The sequence below is a fragment of the Pseudorasbora parva genome, chromosome 10 (assembly GCF_024679245.1).
Source record: "Pseudorasbora parva isolate DD20220531a chromosome 10, ASM2467924v1, whole genome shotgun sequence".
NCBI classification, from domain to species: Eukaryota; Metazoa; Chordata; class Actinopteri; order Cypriniformes; family Gobionidae; genus Pseudorasbora; species Pseudorasbora parva.
The window spans coordinates 17,319,448-17,346,501 of record NC_090181.1 but is presented as its reverse complement, the minus strand read 5'-3'; the positions used below and the strand labels follow the sequence as shown (position 1 = coordinate 17,346,501).

The 27,054-nt window shown below is 36.9% G+C and overlaps 3 protein-coding genes across 3 annotated transcripts in view; 2 read left to right on the top strand and 1 right to left on the bottom strand.

The window, feature by feature from the left end:
- Positions 1-4,451: 4,451 nt before the first annotated feature.
- cmpk2 (cytidine monophosphate (UMP-CMP) kinase 2, mitochondrial) lies at positions 4,452-12,533 on the bottom strand. The gene is made up of 5 exons (XM_067454572.1): positions 11,737-12,533; positions 10,257-10,371; positions 9,876-10,077; positions 8,527-8,760; positions 4,452-7,842 (listed from the first exon to the last, which is right to left on the bottom strand). Exons 1-5 carry the CDS (start codon positions 12,313-12,315, stop codon positions 7,722-7,724), a joined length of 1,251 nt encoding a protein of 416 aa, XP_067310673.1. The 5' UTR covers positions 12,316-12,533; the 3' UTR covers positions 4,452-7,721.
- An 857-nt stretch (positions 12,534-13,390) lies between these two features.
- rsad2 (radical S-adenosyl methionine domain containing 2) lies at positions 13,391-17,444 on the top strand. The gene is made up of 6 exons (XM_067454571.1): positions 13,391-13,807; positions 14,473-14,634; positions 15,501-15,730; positions 15,815-15,964; positions 16,230-16,262; positions 16,612-17,444. Exons 1-6 carry the CDS (start codon positions 13,468-13,470, stop codon positions 16,774-16,776), a joined length of 1,080 nt encoding a protein of 359 aa, XP_067310672.1. The 5' UTR covers positions 13,391-13,467; the 3' UTR covers positions 16,777-17,444.
- Positions 17,445-19,883: 2,439 nt separating this feature from the next.
- The window catches only part of rnf144aa (ring finger protein 144aa), a 51,081-nt gene continuing 43,910 nt past the window's right edge, over positions 19,884-27,054 (top strand). Inside the window, exon 1 of the mRNA XM_067455361.1 lies at positions 19,884-20,006. The gene's annotated coding sequence lies outside the window, so the exon portion shown is untranslated. The remainder of the gene's footprint in view (positions 20,007-27,054) is intronic.

Below are 27,054 nucleotides of genomic sequence, written 5' to 3'. Positions count from 1 at the left end.
AAGTTTACTGCAAAAATGGAGCCGCAAACTTTTGAAAATCCAGGATTTAGTTGATCCTGGTAAGCAGTCATTGTCACAGTTGTACACGAGATGGCGTTTTTCTTCCACAAGGGAGTTGGCATCACGGTATTTGTTTCTAGGCGGACCATTAAAGAATGCAAACCACATGTCTCGCAGACATCTAGAATGCAACCAATCAGATGACAGCTTTGAAACTCCTGAAGTGTTTCCAGATAAGCGTGCCATATGCATCAGACATTAATCCAACGGTCCATGGGCGTGACGTCTGAGGCTGGGACTAGGCAGTTTGCAGCTATATTTACAAATTGGGGCTAATCTCATTCGTAAGTTTTTGTACGATCTGCTTATGCCACAGTAATGGGTATGTGTAGCGGTGGTGTTATAGGCGGACTTGCACGCTTCTTCTTTTTTCGAATAATCGTACATTTCTGTTATGATTCACTTCTTATAAATTCATACAAAATCACCACCTCGTGACATAGTTAGTCATGTTTACCAGTGAGATCAGGTTGTCTATACATGCTATTTTCCAACTCTCCTGAAACGTTGATAAAGCAGACCAACATTTAAGTCGTTAATCACTGAAAATCTAGTTTGCATTTCCTACTTCAAGAGAGAAGAAGTAATGCCCTATTTGTGAATTAAACAATTCCTTTCAATCAGATCTTAAAAAAATAAATAAATAACAAATGCTTGATATGGTTGACACAACCAGTTCGAAAGATTCATTCACGACAAACATCTGGTTCATGTCACTGAACAGATCTGAAGTAGACTACACTCACAGAAGAAAGAAAACCATACGATAGTTACACAACGTGGTCTTGGTTGTTGATAATTAGGGATAGATGCTCACCAGCGTTTCCAGTATATGGCGAAAAAGTAAACTGCTGCGATTCAATGGACTTCCTTCTTTCAGAGCGCCAACTACATCTCGCCACATTCATCATAGACTTGCTTTTCCCTATTGTTCAAATAAGAGCGAAAGAAGTCACTCTTCTTTTATTTATTTATGCAGCAGAGGCTGTTTAAACATTTTTATTCCACACTTCAAGATCTTAGCTTTTTTTCAGCCTTGCATTCATTTTGGGGGACTGGGACTGTGAAAACCAAAACGGTACGTTGCTCGCATTCTCAATAAATACAAACAAGGAGATGGGAGAGGGATAAACAGACACAGTGCTTCATCTCGACGGTTGACACTGATGAAGTTTAAAGCGTGCTCCACCATTAATGGCACTAAAACAAAAATAAACCATTTTCAAGTATAAAAAGACACATCGCCGTGCAGAAACTAGGCAGCCGTGGTCTTTGATTTATTCCTAAGGGGAAGAGAAAGGACGGGAACGTCTTGAACGGCGAACAAGGAGGATTCAAGTTCTCCACAGGAAATCAATTTATGTGAGAGGGCATCCCAGTTAAAAATAGGGTAACGCTAAGAATACAAAGAATTAATTGGCATGATTTTGGTAGAAGAGAGCACAAGGGAAAACCCAAGTTTGTTCACCATCCCGTTTTTGTGTTTACTCTGCGGAGTTAGTCGTGTAGTCAAGCTGTCATGCACTCTTCTTTTCCCTTACTTTTTTCTACCCTCGATCCATTTCTTGTTGTTTTCCGCCTTCGGCTGTCAGGATTCAAGCAGAGCGAATCACTCCAAGATTTTATGAATCTCCGTCAAAGGCTGCCTCATTTCACTGGAAATGATGATATATGATGTTCTTAGTATGACAAGGAAGCTTTAGATAATAAGTGTTGTGTCACACTTCACTGAGTTATGACTAGTATCCAAAATGACTGTGCTAGACACTGATGGGGGTTTTGGTGTGGGTTGCGCTTGTACAGATTTTAATGAGATCTCGCAGCGTGTTTAAATATTTAACAATTCCTGGAGTAGCTCCTCTATCTGCTGTCAGGAACACCCATTGCATTTTCATCCCGATTCCAAGAAATGCTCCAAAAATGTGACATGCACATTGATGTTCTGCTCATTTTCTGTTTGTGCACATATTTGCCAAATTCTTCGTATGAAAGAGGGCTGTTCAAAAAGTCTATAAGTGGGTCTCTAAAAGTGCATTATAAATAAAATCTATTATTATTATTATTATTGTCTCTGGAATACTTGATTCTGATCGGTCAATCGCAGCATCCCATGGTCAACTGTTTGTGAATGCTAAACTCCATAACTGATCACTGTCCCAGGCCACTGTCACGTATCTTAATCAAGTCACTATTAAGGTTTGTTTTGCACTATGCATGTAACTGCCCTCAATAATCATGCTATCAACTGACGCTAGAGGCTGTGGTCTTTAGTGTCCTTGTTAGCAATAGTATGGCCGCCTCCCATGCCAGAGACCCCACTTTGAATCCCTCTCGGAGAGGATCAAGTAGGACCAGTTACATTTGGTGCTGCAACCCAGATGGGAGTGAAACTTAGGGGATGAGTGTAACAGACGGAGACAAGTAAGCTGTGCATGTAAAATTCCCTCTCTTGGCCTCAAGAGGCGAGCCTGACGCTAGTGGCTGCGGCCTTTTGCGTACTCGTTAGTGTGCTTGCCTCCCAAGCCGGAGACCATGGTTTGAATCTCGCTCAGAGTGGGTCGAGTAGAACTGCTTACATATACAATACTACAGTTACAGACTAGTATATCTGGATATTACTTCATGTAATCCAGACATACATTCGACATGTTGTAATTGTCTATTCAGAATCTCGTCATTATCATGTGTCTACTGTTACAGTGAATTTGGACATTCTAGTCTTTTCATGCACAGTTCTGTTCTAATATACAATAAAGGTGCACTATGTAGTATTTTTGCAGTAAAATAGCCAAAAACCACTAGGCCAGTGTTATATATTTTGTTCAGTTGAGTACTTACAATATCCAAAATGTTTCCAGCTATTTGTAAATTGTGATAAAATTGCTATTTTAACTAAGGACCAGAACGTGTCAGCATAGCGTTTGAACGAGTCGCCTGTCAATCGCGTCATATCTGCGTTATCCTCGGTTTTATTCTTCAGAAACGCTTTACTCTTAGAAATGTGAACATGTCACAGCAATGCTGAGTGAACGCACAGAGGAACGTCATAACATCATTTTAAACACACTTAAATGTATCTAATATGATAAACAGAGCTGCTTTACCTTATAATCATGACCGGAAAAAGCGGAAGTGCGCGCGCCCGGCGACTGTGTCCCGTCCCGTCATAATTAAAGTCCCGGTACTCGCGATGTATAACAATCGCTCCAGCGGCCATGCTCAGCTCCACAACACTCGGCCCTGCCCTGCTTTACACTACAGTAACGTTAATAACCGCATCCATGAAGATGATTTCTGCCCGCGTCCTATTTTCCACCGGCTGTGAGGTGAAGACCACATGTCCCAAGATACTGCGCTCACACTTGGTGTCATCAAACTATGCCTTTGTTTAGAATAGGCGCCCTCCGGTGGACGGAAAGTTGCATAGTGCACCTTTAAGGAAATATACATATGCAGTCTATCTTTATGCCTGAATCGAATGATTCCCAGAACCACTGATTTGTTCAAAACAATGATTCATTCAGAAGAAACTGCCCATCTGATTGATATTTAAATCGGATGCACGTGAAAGTTGCATTTGTTACTAGCCTTTGCAATGTTTTTGTTCAGAATCATTAATGGTCTAAATCATTTTGATTAAATACAATTAAGTTATATAGCATAAATAAATATGATCTACCAATGGACAAGAGTATATTTTTGTGAAAAAGATATCCATGAATAATTTAGAATGTCACGTGCAAATGGTAATGTATATGACTTTGTTGTAAAGCGTTACTAATCACAAAATCCTAATCTCCACCATAACCCCCTGAAGGTCATGAACCCTATCATCTGGTGACATATTTGCAGTTATAGATGCATAAAACACACATATAGTCCCTCTCTGGTCTGCCTCCAGCCACCTCATCCATAGGGTCCTATAGGCCTCTAGCCCCCCTCACCCCCCTGCAGTTGGCAGCGTCTCTGGGCCCAGAGAAGTGGGGTTTCAGTGCCAGGTCTCTAGATCCCACTCCAACCCACCATCCTACCCCCACCTCTCTCACCACACTTCACTCATTATTCATGTTCATAGGGACAGCTTTCATTTGATCTATTACTTAGGCGGGGGGGACCGCAGACTGCTGTGCGGCTCCATCCCTGCTGGATCTTTAATTATTGCAGAGAGGGTTTTCTCTGTCTTGTTCTTTGTTGTGCTAATGAAATATTGAAGTGGCCGATGTAGATTGTGTGGGGCCTGCTGGGGAGGATGGTGGCTTACCTTTAGCCTCTGCACAAACCTTCTGCACTCTGACCTGATTTTTCATATTTCAAAGACACGAGTGATCAGTTTATTTAAAGAGGGCAATGCATTCAGCTTTGGTTTTATGTCTGATTACCAGTGTTGAGGTTTAAAAAAAGTAACATCAGATTATCAGATAGCAACTAGTAAAGTACTGTGTTGTGTGCGCAGTGTAAACATGATGGTTATAGTAATTCTAGATTAAATCTCACTTCCTCAAAAACAGAATCAGTCAAATCAATAAAAACAGTCAAACGTAATATTACCCAAACCTGCAATAACTATATCTTATTACCCAAACCTGCAATAACTATATCTTAAATAGCACAATATACTTTATGTATTTATAATCTCACTTTATTAACCAATGCATTTGCTGCTGACCTTTGATGATCCAATTCAACCATAATAAGCAAAAATAACTTTATTAATGAATTATTTTTTAATAAACATTTATGTTTACATTATGAACATCACATTTGTTTATATTGCTGAATTAAGTATGTAGAATTTTTTTTTCCTATTCTTATAGGAAACCCTATTCTTCTGCAATCCAGAATGACGCAGCACAGCTGAAAGGTTTGTTTGAGCTGCGCCCTCTACTGTATTTTACAGGTGTGAATTTGCATGTCCTACAGCCTGAGGCTTATTCAGAACTTTGCCAATAACAGAACTTTGTTGTTGTTGTTGTTGTTGTTGTTGTTGTTGTTGTTGTTGTTGTTGTAAAAAAAAAGCCCAGCCCAGGTTAGAAAAAGTACCGCAAAAGTCACATAACACATTAATCTCCAAAAAAAGTAACTAAAGCCCCTTTCACACTGCGATTCCGGCCAATACACGGATAATGCGACCCGGCATTTGTTCCCGGGCCGCTAGATTTGGTCCATTCACACTGCCAGCGAAATGCCGAGAAAATGTGCGCTTTCACACACACCGCTTAACGGTCCCGGATCGAGTTGACACGTGACATCCGGATGTGACGTATAATGGCGAGCGATCTCAGCTTCAGCGCTGATAGTAAGGAGCTCCGTGGTCTCGACTTGTGTCCAGTTTGCGCACATTTTTGCTTGTTTAAATTTAAGTTTCTTTTGTATACGAACACTCTCTGCGTTTAAAACACCGACTAGCTCTTCTGGCACTGCAGGGTTGTATTATTGAAAAAACAAACTCTAGGAGTCGCACGATAACTACGTACACGTTGCGGCATTAGTTTCGGCTTTTGTTCACACAGCGCTCGTCCCGGGTCGAATACCGCAATATTACTAGGTCCCCGACCCGGGTCGAATTCGGTAATCAATCAAGTGTGTAAAAAATGGGAATGATTTCTGAAGGATCGGGTTTCACTGAAGACTAGAGTAATAATGCAGAAAATTCAGCTTTGACATTACAGGAAGACATTTTAAAGTAGAAAATAGTTTTTCTACTTAAAATACATTTCAAAATGTTTTTTTTTGTTGTTGTTGTTGTTGTTTAATCTTACCGACCCCAAACTTTTGAATAGTAATGTACATTTCAATTTTTTTTTTTACTCAAACATGCTTCTATAGCTTATCATAATGCACTACATAAAGCATTGCTCAAGCTACTGAGAAGCCACCCACAGTATTGTATGAGCACATGTTTGACCCCCTTCCTAGTTCTGCGCTGTAGGAGCGTCTGTCCATAGCAACTGAACATATAATCCTTAAACACTGTATATTCCCTCTGAGAGCAACTGCAAATAGATGTAAAATTGATCAACCTGACTGTCTGACCACTGGGGACCACTGTGGTCTCCGAGCAGAAATTTAACTGGAGCCAGTTTATTAAAATCACTGGCCAGTACATTTCTCATGCCGCATATTTAAATATGGCCTTTTACACCTGTGATGCATTAATATTAACCACCACCGGGCATATAAGCAGTGTTTTAAAAAATAAACATATAACTGAATCTATAGCTAGATTCAGTAATTGGCTAAGGGGAGTGTGTAATTGCGCAGTGGTGTGGAAAGCCATCTGACAGTGATCTACAGGACTCCATTAATTGCCATATGAATATACCCTACTCTACTCCGCACTGCTGAGGCATCAGTGTGAGGGAGACGGGTCACTCTGTCTTTCCCGGCCCATATCCTCACTGAGCTCATAATTACTAAAACCTTTAATTAATCTTGAGATCACTGGGTAAATGCAGCGCTCACCATATAAATGAATTATAGGATAAGTGTGGTATTGTTAGTGCATGAGGGCAGGTGGGCGCCTGCATGCATGCCTTGGCACTTAAGGTGTGCATGTGTGCTAAACGCATTACTGAAGATCAAATGTCTAATTAAAAGATTGTTTGACGCAAAAATAAACTCTTTTGTCATTATCAAATTAAATAATATCAAATGGAATATAGCATATGGACTAATTTTATGGTGTTTTTTTTTGTGATTGTTCTGAAATATATTAATTATCATTAATTGTTTTGATAGTGATTGAAATTAAATAGCTTAAAAAGCAATTGATTAAAAAATTAAATAATAGTAATAATAAATCAGTCTGTTCACACACATAGAATATCGTTTGGCTTGGAATATAGCATGGACTACTTTTATGGTGTTTTATTTTTATTTTTTGGTCATTGCTCTGAAATCTCATAAATTGTTTGTAAAAATATTGTGCCAACTTTTGACAGAGATAGAGATTTTATTCATTTTTAGGTGAACTGCTTCTTTAAAAGAAAAAATCAAAGCTGTGTATTACATTAGAATGTATTCTTAACTGATTATTTCAGTACAATAAACAGACTTTAGGGACTCTGGAACTGAGTTATATATAAACATTTTTGTCCTAGCATATTACTCTTAATTAATGATCAGAGTCTGTGTCCAAAAGCAACAGCAACAAATCAAAGCAAGTTTAAATTGCCTGTATCAGATCTATTGCTTTTAATACCGCCATAAGGTCCCTTGATTCCATCTCCTATAGGAGTGAATGCCGAGCTGACCAACAATGAGTTCTTGTGTTTAAATCTAATTGAAGTGATTGATGAATTCTCAAACCTCTTTAGCTGAGTTCCTGTGTTTCACTGGGAATAAGTCGGAGTGAGGAAAGTGGACGCTGTGACCCTGCGTATGAGAGCTGACATTCAGCTACGGCACCCGCAATAACTTTCTCTCTCGTGTCATCACTAAAACTCTGTGGGAAGGGGAATATGTTGTGACATGTCCAGATACGAGTCCTGAAATATATGCTGGCAGTTAGCCACCAGCCTTCCTTTCAATCAACAAACTCAGTTGACTGGGGCTCTTACAGTGAGTTTCATTGACTGGGGATGCAATCGTAACACTATACTGCCATCTAGTGCTTTGTGGAGGGATTGCAGGGCTTCTTGCAATGGTAGGGAGCTGATTGTTTACAAGTGACATTTGTTCCTAATTAAATGCTGCACTTGTTGCAGCACTTCTTGTGGAGAGGGGCTTGCATCCACGATGATGCAGGCGGGATTCTGGATTCTCTTGTAAGCTTCCTCCACTCTGAAAAACAAGAGCAATTTGTCATAAGCACAACAAAGCATTTTTGCTTATTGTCTTTCTGAATATACTTAATAGTGTTTGTATGAAAATCTTAAAAACTTGGCTACCAATAGGGGTCATCTTCAGGAAAGGGAGCCATAATATTTCTGTGGTAACTATAAAATGTTCAGGATTCTTTGATTAATAAAAACATTTATTTGAAATCGAAATGTAAAAGTATTTACTGTCACTTTTGGTCAATTTCAGTGAAATTATTGTTGTTGTTTTTTCATCTAAAATGCTCTATGCATTTCCTGAAAAATGCTACATTTGTCATTGTTTCTACTTTATGTTCAAGCCAGTTATGATCCAACATTACAATAATGGTTGGATCTTCTTTACCCATTATATTGAACCCTAAAACATTGTGAATAGAATTTGCACAAGCACTTTTTAAAGATACATTGTATTATGAATTATTAATATTGTTTCATATTAAATTAATTTAAGATGAGACACATTTTTTCTCACAAATGGCACCATTACTTGGAAACGCCCATAAATAGCTATTGAAGTTTACTTTGCAATTATAGTAATCAGGACAACCAATATAGAGATGCACAACAACATCTGGTAACTTTAAGGGTTATCACACACAGTAAACAAGTACCGTAAAAGATAAAACACTTCAACAAGTTGACCTACTTAAGTCGGAAGAGCTGATTGATCTCTAGCTCAGCCTCCTCAACGGTCTTGTCCTGTCCTCTGTCTCTGAGTCTTCTGAGTCTTTCTTCTGGATTGACAGTGAGAAGCAGCACCAGGTTTGGTTGGAACAGGTCTTCTGGCCACTGGTAGAGCTCTGAGTCCGGCCTAGGGAGGTTTTCAACCCTCCCACTGACTGCTGTGGCAATGGCATATGCTGCTGTGCTGTGCCAATACCTAAAGGAGACAACAACAAAAAACACTTTATCTTTCATATTTTAACTTTTATCTATATTAGTGATGGGAATAGAAACTAATTTACAAACACAGTTGGGTACCAACTTTTTTGGAATCGTGCATCTGGATACTGTATCCAGTGCAGACGGCGCCAGTGATTATAATGGGTTATATTTCCTTGTGACGTCACAGATCCCACAATATCAAAACGAGCCATTTTCGGGGCTTGTGCACTGTGCAGAAATGTTGCACGGTATTTTATGTCTTTTTTATTTAGTTTCAGCAGCTGATTATCTTTTTTTAACTTATATAGAAATTTGATTCCAATTTAAGCTTTATTAGTTGTATTTTGGGTAAGTTTGTCTGTTTAATTTCATTCTGTTGCCCTAATAAATTGATCTAGGATCTTTATAGACTGTGAGTCATTCTAAGACTGTAAGGATGCGATCTGTCATCATTTGCTTTGGTCCAAGACAGAGATTAAAGCTGTTACAGTTGTTGCTTTCGTATTGGCTCTGTTCGCTTTCATACGGCGGCATTTCTAAATGGACCAAAATTTAATACAAGTCACTTGCAAGTCACCTGTCCTCTCAATGATCAAAATGCACCTGGTCCGCTCATAGCGGTCATCCATCGGACCGGGATGGATAAACAATAGCTCTGAAGACCTATTGTGGCTTTCTTTGTAGCTTCCATTATATTATTTGATCAGGAATTTTGAACTAGAATGTACAGTTGTTCTGAAATATGTTCGTCCGACCAAATTTCAATTACACACCAGGTTCCAAAACAAATGCTAGTCTATAAGTCTATCCCTCACAGCCTCAATTTCATCCATGCAAAATTCAATGTGGTGTCTAACCTGACAAGAGCTATATTTTGATATCCTCATTGTTTTTGTGCCAGATAAATACTCCTCTCATTTCAAAAGTATCGGATATTACCTAATAGGTATAAATTTACTATATTCTCAAACAAACATTTACGTTTGAGCGAGCCTCAATTTCCATAAATCCAGCTTTGAAACATGCATCTACTATATACCTATACGTTCCACAGTGCTGCCCAAACAGTAGCTGAATCTTGTGAGAGTATCTGACCCAGTGTATCTCTACCTGTCCACTATGACAGGAGCCCTTAAGGACTCTTTTCCAACGTGGGCTGCAGTGATGTAGTTCCCAAGAGCGTAAAAGGCCCTACGGATGAGGGGTGGTTCTGAGTCAAAGCGCTGTCTGAAAGGAGCCAGGCACTGGGGAGGAGATTTGAGCAGAGTGGCATTCAGAGACTCCTGAAGGGCTTCTGTGAGAGTAGTTTTGCCTGGGTGAAAATAGGAAAAGGTATGGAGAGAAGTCAAAAACATTTAAGAGTGATATGTGTTTGAGCATGATCATATTGACAGCTATGAATTACTACTTTCTGCTCAGTTAAAAGTATGTGTTTGACTGTATTCCTATTAATTATAAGAACAAAATATTTGTCAAAGGCTCAGTGTCAACCTGTAGCATCCAGTCCTTCAATCACAATGACAGGAAATCCATCACCCCTTCTTGTCTTCAAATGTTTGTCTACAAGCTTCAGCACTTCCTTTGACTCAGGGATAATGTCAGTGCACTGATGGGCAGAATAAAATGTAATGTTTTACCTCAAGCTGCATTGTCGTTAGAGTACTGATTACTAAATTGCATTGGTTAAGTAATCACCCATTATTCATTGTTCCCTCAGATCAGGTAATCAAATATACTTTGATTTTATCATCAAGCAGTTTTTATATGTATATAAATGTCCTAATATTGTGTTGGTCCCCCTTTTCCTGCCAAAACAGCCCTGAAGGTGTGCTGTGATGTCTGGCACCAAGACGTTAGCAGTAGATCCTTTAAGTCCTGTAAGTTCCCAGGTGGGGCCTCCATCAATCAGAATTGTTTGTACAGCACATCCCACAGATGCTCGATTGGATTGAGATCTGGGGAATTTGGAGGCCAAGTCATCACTTCAAACTCTTTGTGCTACTCAAACCATTACTGAACCATTTTTGCTTTGTGATAGGGTACATTATCCTGCTAAAAGAGGCCACAGCCAATAGGAAATACCTTTTCCATGAAAGAGTGTATATGATCTGCAACAATGCTTAGGTAGGTGGTATGTGTCAAAGTAACATCTATCCTTGATTCCAGATACCACAGCACACCTTCAGGGGTCTAGTGCCTCGGCGAGTCAAGGCTGTTTTGGCAGCAAAAGGGGGACCAACACAATATTAGGAAGGCGGTCATAATCTTATGCCTATTCGACTAGTTAATTATAGTAGATATTTACCTGTATAATAGCCTAGTATAGCCTATAGGGGAGAACCAGGGCGAAAGTAACAAACACAGGACGAACAAGCATTTTACGCTAATTTAATTTAATTTTCATATTGTCCATACTGTTGAAGAAAAAAAAAAGATAAAATATGTGGACATTTCAAATAAAAAAAAATACTCACAAAAATTCTAGTTTGTACTGTTGGGTTACATTTTAAAATTTAAAATGAAAATGTAATTTAATACTTTTTTTTCCAAAGATAAAGGACAAAATATGTTTGCAGATAACATGGTCATAGTAATGTATGTTTTTACAAAAAATACAACACAAAGTAACACAAAAAGAATAATAAACACAAAAAAATCTAGCTTGTATTCTTTTGTTACTTTTGACCCACCTGTGCATACTTTCGTCCCAACTGATGGGGTCAAAAGTAGGTAACAATGTGGAGCTTAAGTTCAAAATGAAATTATACTGTAGTCGTTTTACATTTGCACAAAATACCACCTGCTATAGACCACACTTGAGAGTTATGGACCACAGTAAAATATATCTGTCTCAAACATTATCCTTTAAAAATACGTTGTTGTTTTTTTCTGAAAAATGGTAGTAGCTACTATCGCCCTAGGTAGCCTGTAGCCTAATTGGGTCCCAAAATGTTTCAAAATTCTACTGTACCTCCTGAAGGACCTTGTAAGCTTCCTCCATACTGTAGAAGACATCGGAGTTCCTGATATTCAGTGTGGATGGGTGATGCTCTGCTGCTGCTACAGGTGTGATGTACTGTCTCATTGACACCTCCACTTGTTTGACAGGCGACCACAATTCCTGCCAACAGCACTGACCCTCACGCTTGTATGAAAACACACATACTGTTTTACTCTGCGGCAATGTGTTTAAAAAGTCCTCTAAACGTGTTGTAATGGATTTGTCACGTATAAAAAAACCTTTAACGACGCTATTTTCGTCGTCTGGACTAAACGAAGACGCTTCAAAAACATCGCAATCTCGCGAGAGTGTTGAAGACAGCTTGCGTTTTATTTCGGCATGGGTTTGCGCTTTCTCAATTCTGTTCTCACTTAGGACATGTAGCGAGAAGAGTTTCCCACAATATCCAAAAAGCTGTTGGTGATCATGGTGAAGAACCTGTGGGCATGAGCTCAGCGTGAAATAAAGGGGTTCAGCGCGCAAATCAAACTCCACCGCAAATACACGCGAACACAAATGTCCACCTCGAGACATTGCTCTCCTAAGCATTGTGAGCGGTGTTATATTATTGTAGCCTGTTGAGGAACCTTATGTTAACTGGCTACTAGCGCTTACAGAGAAACGAAACTAGACCCGAAAACGAAAGTAGAGCCTTCGTCCACGTAGGCTACGTTACCCAGCTGAGTCAGTTACGCTTTCTAGGATAACAACAGTGTAGTAGTCAGCTACGGGCAACCAAGCTGGTTTTCCATGTTTATCCAGCACAATGAGCACATACCTTTGTAGCCTGAAACTGAAAAGGGGCACTTCGAGGACAATTACATGTCTGTTCATCTAACTTATAAACACTTTATAATTAAACACACGTTTTGTGTGAACAGTTTTATTAACAACACCTTTCCAATGTGATGGGAAAGGAGAGCGAGTTCGTCAAAACTTTCAACCATGTAGACTAGGCTTGATTATTGCCAATTTTACTGCCACCATTAATATAGGCTACAACAATAATAATATTGTAATAGCCTATAATTTGGTGTCTTCCATCATTTTGGCAGCCCAACCAGTAGTGGATTTGCACCAGTGTTAACGACAACATTATACTGTTGTAAAACCGCATGTGACCTAGGCTATAGCATGATTTATTGAAGAAGAAAAACACCACCGCCACCAAAAAAAGGCACTTCGGACTGTAAGCTAAGGGCAAAAAGGGCGCACATGTTGAGCCCCACCTGTGCATGTGCCTGAGAACATTTAAAAAACAATAATATTCCAATGATCATTATTAGGCTAGTTTCTTAGCCTGCATAAGACTAGTTTTAGCTGTTATAGTCTAAAACAGATATAATAACAACCATAGGCAAGCATATATGCAGCTAAAAATGTATTGAGGCAAAAAAGGTGTATGAGAATACCATTGTTATTGTTGTTGTAGCCTAGGCTATTCGTATTGTTAATGGTAGAAAAAAAAACACATTCTTATAATAAAATAATATAATATGTTGCTGCTCGTGGGGGTAGTGAGATGTATTTGGAAAATCAAATGCCACGCCTAAATGACTCTGCAAATAGGATATAGTATTTATCTTTCGTTTTCAGCCCACAGAGTCTCAAGCAAGAACAGAAACTGATCAGAACAGCAACGTGAGACCGTCCTATAAAAAGGGAGGTAGGGCTCATGCAGACAGTCAACACAGATTTTCCATGGTAGCATCAACTCAAGTTGGTTTTGCAAGAATGTTGATGCAGTTGTGTTTCAAGAACGTCCACAGTTTCTTTTTAGCCCTGTTGAGGTGGATTGTGAAGGTATCAGGTACACTAGTGCAACCATCACCTCTTGGAAGGATCAGTCGTCAGAAGACTGGCACCAAAGAACAGAAAGAGGGGTCCAGCACGCAGCTGACTAGTACTCCAAGCAGTGTAAACTACCATTTTACCCGGCAGTGCAATTACAAATGCGGGTTTTGCTTCCACACTGCGAAGACCTCGTTCGTCTTGCCTATTGAAGAGGCAAAGCGAGGCTTACAACTTTTGAAAGAAGCAGGTAATCTACATTTCTCTCTTAAAGTCACTATGAAATCAAAATTTCATTTTTAACGGAATATTTCAGAATTTATTATAAACGATTTATAAGTGCAAATTATTTTTTATTATTATTATTAATAATAATAATAATAATAATTATTATTATTATTATTATTATATAGGATGCACATATATATATTTATTATATATATATATATATATATATATATATATATATATATATATATATATATATAAATTATTTTATATATATATATATATATATATATATATATATATATATATATATATATATATATATATATATATATATATGCTATAATAATAATAATAATAATTATTATTATTATTATTATTATTATTATTATTATTATTATTATTATTATTATTATTATTATTATTAAATAAGGATTTGCACTTATAAATATATATATCTTGAGATAGCCTAATGGAAATGAAATGTTCCCTATTTATTAATATGATTTAATTTAATATTAAACTTTGTTTTAATTATATGGTTGCCATTAATAATGAATATGTATATGCTAAACCTAAATTAAAATTTAGTTAGAGTTATTTTTCCTATTTCAACTTTAATGTTGACTTGATGTTGATCTAGTCTTTTTTTCTTTTCTTTTTATAATATCGATTGGATGTTTTTAGGAATGGAAAAAGTCAACTTCTCGGGTGGCGAGCCCTTTCTTCACGAGAGAGGCAATTTTCTGGGAGAGTTGGTGCGATTCTGCAAGCAGGAGCTGCTGCTGCCGAGCGTCAGCGTCGTTAGTAATGGCAGTATGATCAAAGAAACCTGGTTTCAGAAATACGGTGAGAATCATTCTGACCACCAGAGGGCAGCAAAGATACTTTTAAAGCACTTCAAGCTGATCGTTACACATTTTCCACGCTACAGTTAATAATAATAGAAATAACGATCTCATCGTTGATTATAGGCCTACAGCATACGCAAAATATAGGCCTAGGCCTACTTGTAGGTTAATAATTAAGATCCACTTAATTATTGGATATTATTATGGCCCAGTTTCACAGACAGAACTTATGTATTAGGCCTTATATAGTTCAATTAATCAATATCAATAAAAGCTTTTAATCGAATCCCTGATACATACATAGTAGACTATGACAAAAAAGTGAATGCCTAATTACGAAACATGTCCAACTTAAAATTGTAGCTCTGAGCATAGCCTACAAAAGTTTGGCGTGAGTAAAATGCTTTGATTCAGTAAAGAAGCATTGCATTTATCAAAGTGACATAAAATCATTTACAGTGTTACAACATATTTCTATTTCAAGTAAATATTGTTTTTAACCTTGTATTCATCAAAGAATTCTGAAAAAAATGTGTTGCCAAGAAATTAAGCTACACAACATTGATAATAATAAGAAATGATTCTTGAGCAGCAAATCAGCAATGAATTCTAAAGGACCACTGACAATAAAAACACTATCTGAATCACAGGCATAAATTACATTCCATTTTCATTTTAAAGTATATTATTTACTAAAAACGGAACTATACATTTCTTATAAAATACTTACTTATGGAATGCTAAAAGTGATTAAATAGACAGATATTTGTGAATGAAGTGTACATAATTTTAAAAAGTTACTTAAAAATATCAAAGGCATTTGCATATTTTGACCAAATAATAATTTGCATCTGTATTTTACAGGCGACTACTTGGACATCCTTGCAGTATCTTGTGACAGTTTTAACGAAGACACCAATAAAGCCATTGGTCGAGGTCAGGGCAGGAAGAGCCATTTGGACAATCTACATAAAGTTCGTAACTGGTGCCGGGACTATAAGGTGGCTTTCAAAATCAACTCAGTTATCAACACCTACAATGTGGAAGAAGATATGACAGAGCAGATCAATGCTCTGAACCCAGTGCGCTGGAAGGTACAGTAACTTCTTTACAGACTGCCATTTCTCATAATCATTATAACCAGGCTGCTGAAAATGTGTGCTGCATTGTTCACACAGGTCTTCCAGTGTCTGCTAATTGAAGGTGAAAATGCAGGGGAGAACAGTCTCCGCGAGGCAGAGAAATTTGTCATTAGCGAGCAGCAATTCCAAGACTTCCTGGACCGCCACCAGAGCGTCAAGTGTCTGGTTCCAGAGTCTAATCAAAAGGTAATTTTGAGGCACAGAGCGCATACTTTGGCTCAATTCAGATCAAAATAGCTTACAGTTTGCTAGATTAAGTGGCTTCAATTTATGGGTAATACAGCAATAAACTTTCAGTTGCAATTCATTACCAAAGCTTTTAAGACGTATAAGTGGCCACGAGTTTTGAATTGAAATAAAAATAGCTCTGTTCAGAGATGGAGGCCTGGGACTTCAATATAAAGCTGTTAACTTACGTGAATTGTTTATTTACTCTATTTCCCTTTTACAGATGAGAGACTCTTACCTGATTCTTGATGAATATGTAAGTAGTCATATTTTCTCCTTAGCTTCCATTAAGTGTTCTTCTCATTATTGCAAAGGATTTATTCGATTATGTTGTCATTCGACTCTAAAGGATTTTTGTATATTAGATTACACTGTTATTACAGTTTCAATGATTCCTCTAAATTACATTGTCATATCAGTAGTGAAGGGATTATGGATAGAGATATAATAGGGCATGCAGTAATTTGCCTCATTCCAGGCTTCAGATGACTTCTCCCCCTTGGATAATCTCTGATCTCTATTAATAATCATGCTGTCTATGCTACATCATCAGAAAGAGCAATCATCGCAAATAGATTTTTAATCCTCTATATCTGATGCCGCAGATGCGCTTCTTGGATTGCCGAGAGGGAAGGAAAGATCCGTCAAAGTCCATTCTGGATGTTGGAGTGGAAGAGGCCATCAAGTTCAGTGGTTTTGATGAGAGGATGTTCCTCATAAGAGGGGGGAAATATGTGTGGAGCAAGGAGGATATGAAACTGGAGTGGTGACTTTGCTCAGTATTGCTGTTTACATTGAAATCTGATTTAATTTATTAATGTTAAACAATAAATAATTATGCTATATAGCTCCATATATGAGATATTCAATATTTTTCTAAAGGAGATTCTACTGCACTGAAATACTTATATATAGATTATTTGTATAGATAATATATAACTTGTATAGATTTATACAGCATCTTTACATGTTTGTATTATGCGTATTTGCATTACCCAAAGTATGTTTTTTTAACTCAACAATGCTATGTGCTTTTCTTTAGCTTCACTTTCTTAGTAGAAGTAATTGTTTTAATGCAATCCTGTAGGAAAATGATTGGAAAATGATCTATAGTTTGATTATGTGCACTTTGAAAGCATAAGGACACTTTGAATTAAAATAATTGAGCCTTAATGCGCCTTAAATGCTTTAATTGTCATATAGTTGAACTGGCAATTTACTTGAGGCACAATTTGAGGCTCCTCAGATCACAACGTTGGAATAGTTTTTGCAAGAACTCAAAAGACTCAGCTTGTATTTTAGTGTGAAGTTCACTGAGGCACCTTGAAAAATATTTCTATAGGTATCAAAATGATACCTTGATTATCTTTTCATTTTACATTGAAGTTGTAACTATATTTTATTTGATTTACTTTGTAAATAAATATTTTTGACAACATCTTGTTACATATCTCATTGGTCAAACTGCTCAAAGAGTCATCTTTCAAGATTCAATTTAGGCCTTCCTCTGTCAAGTTTTCAAGTTTGCAAAAGTAACATCTTCTTTGTATATTATAATATACAAAGAAGATGTTACTTTTGCAAACTTGAATTTATTTATAGAGTTCTTCAAGCTAGTATTTAGGCATGTATGGAGTAGGCTACATTTTCTTGTCCCCTTCAAATATACTATACAGATTTTTACTTTGGTTTGAATTTATATTGCCAAAATAAATCGATATGTAGCCTAATATTTCCTGTTAGTCTTTCATAGTACACAACTAATGAAATAACCCAGCGCATCGCAGATTAGAGTAAGATTAGCTTTTGTGGTTAAAAAGTATTTGTTTATCTTTTTTAGAAAAATGACCAATCGTTTTGCTATAAGACCTGTATTCCTTCACTGTAAACATTTTTATTGTTTTTTGTTGGTTTAACTTAAAAAAGTAAGTAACCTGGTTGCCTTAAAATGTTGAGCTTATTGAAATTAAAAATTTGAGTTGATACAATGAAGGAAATTTGTTTAATAAATAGAAACTCACAATGTTTTTGTATCTGAACCACATAAAAAATGTGATAAATCATGAAAATTTGCACTATTTGGCATGTTTCACTGCGTCATCAGAAATAAAACACACACAATTACCCAATATGCTTACAAAATCTTTTTAATAATATTCTAATAGAGGTTGTCGAATCTCAAAAAAATGTTCATTGTATTAACTCAAAATTTTAAGGCAACCAGGTAACTTTTTTTCTAAATAATTTTTTACAGTGTTGGGATCATGTCAAGCCCATTGAAGCTACATTGAAACTGCAATTTGGACCTTCAAAACGTTTTACCCTAGCCTAGATATCTAGACGCACCCTAGCGGCAGCAAATCTAATCTGCCGCAAGTGTCGTCTAGCAACTCTCAATACACTTCTGAGCTGTAAAAGCCAAACTCTGGTCGGGCCAATCAGTCGGGCTTCCCATCATTTCTGCGTTCAAATCGGTTCGAATGCAGCGCTGCCTTCCCAGAATGCTGTGCTGAAGCATTGAAGTCGCTTGATGTCACCCACAGGAATAAAGTGGAGCGCGGCGCGCGACATAAGTTCACGGACGAGTGGATCTGCAGCTGAGCGAGTGTTTACAGGCATGCATTTCCTCTCTCGCTTTAGTCACACACGCGCACACCCTACCGGGAGAAGAGCCCGTACGGCCCATGCAAGGACCTTCCGCTCTATCGACGTCAAGCCGACCCATACTCGAAAAAAACTCTCCGAAACTTGTGAGAAACCGGAAGGAGTATTTTTGACACAGAAATACTCCATTAAACGTCCAACATTAGTTTTTGAAACTTTGTCTATGTTTAGGATGGGAATCCAAGTCTTTAACAGTGTAAAAAGCTCAGTATGCATGAAACAGCATCCTGGAATGTTTAACCTTAATTTCTTTTCGACTGAAGAACCTTCATTTCTTTTCGACCGAAGAAAGAACATCTTGTATGACGTGGGAGTAAACCAAAAATGTAAATTCTGCCATCATTTACTCACCCTCAAGTTGTTCCAAACCTGTATGAATCTATTTCTTCTGCTGAACATGGGTATAAGAATATGGGTAACCAAACAGTTGTTGGTCCCCATTGACTTCCATAGTATTTTTTCCCCCATGGAAGTCAGTGGGGTTGATCAACTGGTTACTGTCATTCTTCAAAACCTTATTTTGTGTTCAGCAAAATAAAGAAATACACACAGTTTTGGAACAACTTGTGCGTGAAAAAAATGACAGAGTTTTCATTTTTGGGTGAAATATCACTTTAAAAGAAGTGTATGTAAGATTGTGGCCAAAACTGGTACTGCAGGTGTATCCCTCTCCTCCTCCCCCTGACTAAAGGTTGCCAGATAGGCATGGTAACTAAAGCAGAGCTGGCAACCCGGATAGATTGGAGGGTGGAGCTTCAGGCCAAAACACAACATGTCAACATCAACATCAGTTGAGGGCTGCAACAACAACTTTTAAATTACAATATCCTGGTCGGACTACTAGTTATCAGTTATATAAGTCTGTGAAATTAACATGATTTCTTACTGTCTATTGACATCACAGGGCCATTTTATGATTCATTGAAATACATTGCATACAGTTCCTTTAAGTCGAGCTGTTTTAATTGAAAGCAACTCAAAATATAACAATGCCATTGTTTAAGATGCACACCAGTGAATTTTATTTATTTTAATTTTACTTACTTAAATGTCCTAATTGAACTAAGAAGACCTAAGCCTGGTTTAATCTATACTCTGACTGTAAAACTGAACCAGAAATCTTTTTCTAAAGCGCTATATAGTTTGTGTATTGCACCCAACAGAGGGCGCTAGTGCTGCGCCTTGGCTTCACAGACACATACATATATATAGAGAGAGAGACGTATGAACAGAGTGTACAACAGTAGGATATACTCAGACTAATGGCGTCTTCACAACGCGTCCAACGGATCAGCTGATTCTTATATCTGCCTGCAAAACTACATGAAGACATAAGGTAAAACCCCCGTGCAAGTACAGATAGCTATGATGATGAATGTGCCTGCCTTAAACTGTTTGCTTATCCACAATATTCGCCGTGTACGACACTATATTGACTTTCATGATTGCAATAGAATGTGTGCAGCGTTCATGCCTCAAGATAAACGTCTATGTCAGCAATCAATACAATTTCGGTTTAATTTTTTTCTTTTTTGGAATTCGATGTTTGCCTATAACAGTGAAACTCCACTTTCCTCATGGATGTGCAGCTATCATAGATTTGTTTACCCGAGTGATGTCTAATATGGCTGTTTACTATTATTGTATGTACATATGGTTGCTGTAAAATTAAGACGGACTGGCTCTCAAAATCTAGTGTGTTGCATGTCTATTTTTTAGCGTCGTGATGTCCAAAAATGCTGCTAGGTAGGCAGGGCAGCACACTCTGTTTTGGGATCATGGGACCCTTGGCCCTTCCAGTCAGATGATGCAAAAATTCACCCGTTCTGGTATTTGAGGAGTTCATGTGTTGCAGTTCAGGTGCTGGTGCTCTGCAGGGGTCTAGAGGATCAGGACTGTGTTGCATAGTTCAACAGTAGTATGTTACATTTTGACACAAACTCTGGATGAACACTATGGAAAAACAGTTGATAGATCTGGGATTTTAAAGGAATAATGGTCCCCCCCTGGTTGTCAACTACATGTGTGATCCAAAGTACTAGGATCTTCATGCATCTGTTGATATCTCAAGGTTAAAAAAAATGTGTTAGGATTTGATTTGAAAGTTGTTTTTAATATTGCAAGAAGGCAGGAGAAAACCATGAAACAAACCAATGATTTATCATATTCAAAATGTTTATAATAATTGCATTGTGTTGCATTGTAATATAAAGCCATGGCTTCTCTTTTTCTTTTGGATTCTGAGAATTACAAGTTTTTGATTTAAGTTTTATTCAAATACTGCCTGTGGTTAAAATTTTGTCCTACAACTTAAATTACACAGTCATATATCATAATCATTTTAAAGATACTATGTGCCTTTGAAGTGGAGTTGGAAATATTGTAAATGACAAGTTCTGAGCTCATAAATGGCTATGAGTAAAGTCATACTTAATAGTGGGAAACTTGGAATTCTAGACGAGTTGTTGAGTTCTGATATCATAAGGGTGTCACTGTGAAAAACTGTGGCAACACTGTGGCAACACTGATCTAAATTTATCATCGATATGTATAGAGATCATTGAGCAAAAAGTAAGTCTGTGGACATGGATGATTTTGGACATTATTGTAATATTACAAATATCATGCAATAATGCAAGCTGTATTTAATTTATTTTAGAGGTGCCAGGTGCGATATTCAGAGTTTATTGACAACGTGTAAAGTGAATCATTCAACTTTCAGTAAAATATAAAAAAAGCTCAATTGAGTCAGATCTTTTTTCTTTTTTTTTATTAAATAAAAATAAATCCCTTATTGAGCAACAACAACAAAAAATGATTTGCCCCAACAGAGGATGTGATTGGATAACTGGACTAACCAACAGATCAATTATATTGCGCATCTCAGATATTTATTTGATCATTCTGAAATCTGAGCCAAGGTCTGTCATCAAAATAATTTGGTCCACCAGAAGTGTCAGGCATCTGAACATGACCGCGTTAATGGGTTTTCGTCTGAACGCTCTTACACTGTCATTTATTATGTAGTAAAAAAAACAAAAAAACATCCACAATGGCCTTCCCTGATTGCAGAAACTTCTTTTTTCATTACAGATACCGATTTGTGTCTTCCAATTTCAAAATGAAGTGACGATTTTGTTCTCTTAAATAAAAGATGGAAACGCTGCTTTATTAACATGTTTTATTGCTATATTTCATACTGTAAGTTAAATTTCGCAACTTTGAATGGAAACGCATGCATTCCAAATCCAAAACCCTCTGTGTTGGCCTACAATAAGATAACTAAATTAATTTCCAAATAAATACATTGAAAATATCAGTATCGTTTTTTTACTTAGAGAATTTGGTTGGTGGAATCAGATCACACCATACGTGCGTTGTTAGGGAAGAGAGTTTATTAAAATAGTTCCAGTCATTGTCCAGAAAAAAACTCTTTACTCCCATTGGCCCTCTCAAATAACTGCAAAGATTTGACAACACCACATGTTGCTAACTGCCACTGTTTACATTTGGAGTGCAGTCCCTCTGGTATTCAGTCAACACCAGCATTCATTACTGTACTGACTCATTACTGGCTGGGTTACTATGAGGGAGACATGTATTTCTCTTTGACATAAGTAGAGTAATGTTACCTGTGCTATTTGGGATGGCATCTTTCTGGATTTGTTATTAATAGATTCATTAAATTCTTAATTTCTGTGTTGTCTGAAATGAATTTGATTTGTATTAAATTTGATTGTAATTTATGAGAGGGAAAAATGTATTGGTAATCACATGAATCAGCCTTTTAAAATGTAATCAAATTAAAATATTCCATTAAATTGCAAAAAAAATATTGCATTTCCAAAATTCGGTGACATTTTATGTTAGACCGTGAATTCAAATTTGATGACAGGATTCTATAATTCCATAATTAATCATCATGGAAATCATAGGGCCCTTTGACTCATCGGTTAAACGTAAGAATGTGTGTTGTTATAATCATTGTTAAACATGGGTGATTCTATATTTGTTGTCTAAAGTCATTATTGTTTCTGCTTTTTTCAAAATGGTAATATTTGTAATTATTTTAATATTTTGTTACTCATATTTGTGGATCACAAGATGTTACAGGCCGTAACATTATACTATTTTCTGTAAAAAGTGTCTTGCGTAGCTTAAAGCCCTGATTCTTGTTGTCCGAATTAGTCAGTGTATTTTTATCCTTCATGTTCTTTTGGTAATAGTTTATTTATTTTATTTATAAAAGCCCTTAATAGTCGTTTTCCTAATTTTACATTAAATTGTTTAAAAATAACTTATGATATAAAAATGTGTCCATAAATTGCATCAATTCTGTTACCATACTATAATTTGTCTTTAAATTGGTGGAATTATTTCCCACAACATACAGGAAATGATGTCACTTTCCCCCAGTGATAAGATCTTAAGCACTGAAAGCTGCGCTCTCTCTCTCTCTCTCTCTGAGAAAATATTTGAATCTAAAGTTCTTACAAGAAGAGTTATTGTGTAAAACATCAAAACTGTTACAACAATATCAAAATAAAACCGAGTTTATCACTGATCACAGTGGGTTGTTTGAAAGTCTTTTAATCATGATTTCATTAGTGCCATGTGCTCTTAGCATTTTTGCGAACAAGTAGAGTTTTTGGCAAAAAGGTTTAAAATGGTCCAACTCTGTTACCAATGTTATTTCTACACATTGCCTAATTTGTCTTTAAAACAACACTATAAATAAATGACTTTTTGTTAAAAGTAATAAAGGAAATAACTTGCGTTTGGCAAGCACTGAAAGTTTAAAAAAGATTATTAGTTTAAAAAGCTACTGGAGAATTTCTCTTATAATGAACAATTTTTTTCCTTAATTTCTTAAAATTCAAAATGTATCTCCATTTATGGAATCACTCATATGTAGGCTTACACTTTAGAGAAGGTCTTATGGGATACCGGCAGTCTGTTTACATTGTAAGAGAGTCTTTATCTGATTTTTCTTATCTAGTGTAGGGTTGGATTTGACTTTGTGCTTGACAGTGTATTTAAAGCATTAACAATAACATCAAACTCTTGATCCTCCATCTAACATCAAGACCATCTGCATTTTAGCCTTGCCTGAAGAACAATTCTATTATACACTATATTTGCATTATAAACAGTAACATTATTGATCTGTGCTCTGTATTTGATATTCGGTTTGCAGTTTCACCAGAAAAACAGCAGAACAAAGATAAGTGTGTTGCTCCGTCATAAAGATACTCCCAAATGAGGCCACTTATCTTTCCACACCATAAATAGACATTCTGTCGTTCAATTTTCATTATTCGTCCTTTAGTCACAGTGGTGGCTTGAATGGTAAACAAAAAACAGACTGACTTTTCTCTGATAGGCTTTATTTATGCTGTTCATAGCGGTTCACAGATGCTTAAATTCAGCCAAAGGTTGTAGTGACCCATGCAACAGTGGCACTATGGCTGGACGGTATATCAAGTTTGAATGATATATCCATATATTTTTTATGAACAAGGCAATTGAGGCAATACTGTTTATATCGATATACAGTATGATATGAGCGCATTTAAAAAATAGTGTATGATCCAATTTAAACATGACACATACTTTATATTAAGGGCTTCAACATAATAATAATAATAATGCTTATTGTTTAAATCAGCAGATGCTCTGACAGATAAATACTTGTGCTGTTTTTTTTTTTGGCCATATCGTCCAGCCCTAGTAAGTACAACAGTCAACTCACAAATATGATACATGCAAACAGGCCAGATTTGCTAAAAAGAGCAAATTAGGTCCAATCTCAAAAGCACGGATGAGAGGAGAAAAGTTCTGCGAGTGATCGACTGACAACACGTGAATTGAACACAGCCGCTGACAAATGCAATCTAGAGCAGTGCAAATTAGCAAATGTCACAGAAATAGACATAGACCCCTCCCTGAGTGAGCGGTACACCATCCGCCATGTTTATCTCCTCAACAAATAAAGCATTTAACAGCAGCATTTACGGAAAAAAACGTATTCTTATTCTTTTATTGTCTGATTAACAACATAGGGGTTCACTCTAATACATTGTTCACTTACGTATGCGATTTCTTTGCTGTTTACGTTCACATAACCGACTGTTCATGTGAACTTTGTTTGACATAACCATGTGTGTATTTGACATTTTAAGTGCAAGAAGATGTGAAAGTGAACTTAGTTTATTCTCATGGGACGTGCCTTCTGACAGCCAGATTTCTGTGCACGTGCTTCAGAAAACCATCAGAAGTTTAGACTGATACGGCTTTAAAACGCATGCAGATAACTTTCATGATGATGGTGATGATGAACTATCTGCAATATCACGTGAGCGTAACTGCGAAAGAGATGATAATCAAAACCAAACAGATGTTTTAACAAAGTAGGCACAAGCTGTACAGGCTCCGCCCCCTTCTGGATAGGGTGGTGGGGAGCATCAGCTCATTTACATTTAAAGATACATGCTTAAACAGCACTTGAAAACGAGCATTTACAGCGACAGCATGTTATAATCTGCAAAAGAGAACTGAATTCGGGATAGCATGGTATTTGAGGGCGAACACCGCATTGAGGTTGTTTTTTATGGCATCATGCACTTCCCTTTCTATATATTCTCATCCTTATCTCTGCATATTCTTTCTAAAGTGCCAGTAACTTTTAGTACTTTTGCTACATGGATATATTTTCATACTTTGATACAATACTTTATATTGTGTTCATGAGTTATAGCATCATACCGTGGCACAACATATAGCAAACTTTGATTTTATGTTGTTGGCATTTGTTTCTAATACAATAAGATGTAACACTTTTTTTAATAACAAAGAATGCTAAATAGCCTGACCTGGCCATATAAAATATTTAATAACGCTTTATCCCATTTAATGCACCTGATGGAATTTTATGGGAAATCCAGGAAGACATTGACTAGCTTTGCAAATGTGTTCTAATCTATGAGCTTAACAGACACGCATACTGTATTTTAACCATAATATGGCCTTTGTTGACCTTCTCAGCACCCACACACATACATTCGATGCACTAAATGCATTACAGAGCACTTAAAGCTATTATGTTGTGGCCAGCAGTTGGACGTTTGTCCAACCATTTTGCAATTTAATGAGAGGCAGTATGACAACAGATGTTTCACTCAGGATTTTGCTATTGCCATACCAACTAATGAATAATGAACTTTTCAAATCATGTATTACTTCAACATTACATATGCTACCACTGAATACCTCCTAAATCAAATCTGTGGTGTCTTTATCACTCAAGACATTGTTTTTACCATAAGTACACTGTAAGGATTCTTCTGAAATTTTTGAGTATTACCTAAATGCAGTCGCTTAATAACATACCATGTTTTCTCTGTTAGTCAGTCATCATACCTATCATCAGTGATATCAATAGGTGCATTGTTGCTCCCCAACAGCTGTGGATGAGAAAGCAGTTATCGCAAAGCTCTGTAATGCAGGCAAGGAGCCTGGCTGCCTCACGGCAGAAGGTGACCTCAGCTGGGTTCAGATCTGATTGAGTCAGATATTTCGCAGGATAAATCCCAGTAGCCTAGCCTAGTGTATAAAAGTTGCATGTGCGCAAAATAATTTTCCTAAGTGAGTGTGCCAAGAACACATTGGGATTCATGACATAAAATAAATCAGTCCCACCAAAGACTCACACGAGTCAAAGTCATTGGTTTAACACAGCCTATAAAGATAATCTGTCAGTACTTAATCTGAATCAACATCTGATTAGTGTTTTTTGGCTTGTTTTTTTGTTTTACTCCTGTGAGAACGTTTGTCATTTAAACAAAAATTAGATTAAAATGAGATGGTTTGGTGAACAAGCTTAAGCTCTTGCAGGTCTGTCTGATGTGATTTTTAATTGCAGCCTACCTGGTTGACGGGTAAAAAAATGCCACATGTGGCTGGTGATAGAGACATTTGCATGTTAATAGCTTGATGGCAACGTGTCAACTCATCAGGCAGTCAAGGCTGTTAAAGCTTTGCCTTTATTGTAGCGGTTTGTACAGCACTGTACTACAACATCCAAATTCCGGTACCACCATGATGGTTAATGGAGCAACAGTTCAAAATGGTAGTATCATACATGATGTATATTTTTAAACCACCAAATTATATCTGTCATTTCAAAAATTCAATTTATGGAACCTCAGCAATAAAAAGGAGATAAAATGAAATAATTACAAATGCAATTTAAATTTTAAATTTTAAATTTTTAACCTCTCAATTAAAGCTACACTGTGTGATATTTTCCCCAATCTAGCGGTGTAAAGGTATATGACCAGCCAGTGAATATTAGTTTCTGTTCCTCTCAATTCCGATTTCGTTTT

Excerpts from the sequence above, each read along its gene's own strand:
- rsad2 (XM_067454571.1), top strand. The coding sequence starts at position 13,468 with ATGGTAGCATCAACTCAAGTTGGTTTTGCAAGAATGTTGATGCAGTTG. Across the intron at positions 13,808-14,472 it reads ACAACTTTTGAAAGAAGCAG|GAATGGAAAAAGTCAACTTC; the intron begins GTAATCTACATT and ends GGATGTTTTTAG. Across the intron at positions 15,965-16,229 it reads TTCCAGAGTCTAATCAAAAG|ATGAGAGACTCTTACCTGAT; the intron begins GTAATTTTGAGG and ends TCCCTTTTACAG.
- cmpk2 (XM_067454572.1), bottom strand. The coding sequence starts at position 12,315 with ATGCTTAGGAGAGCAATGTCTCGAGGTGGACATTTGTGTTCGCGTGTA. Across the intron at positions 8,761-9,875 it reads GCTCCTGTCATAGTGGACAG|GTATTGGCACAGCACAGCAG; the intron begins GTAGAGATACAC and ends TGTCTCCTTTAG. Across the intron at positions 7,843-8,526 it reads AATCAGCTCTTCCGACTTAA|AGTGGAGGAAGCTTACAAGA; the intron begins GTAGGTCAACTT and ends CTTGTTTTTCAG.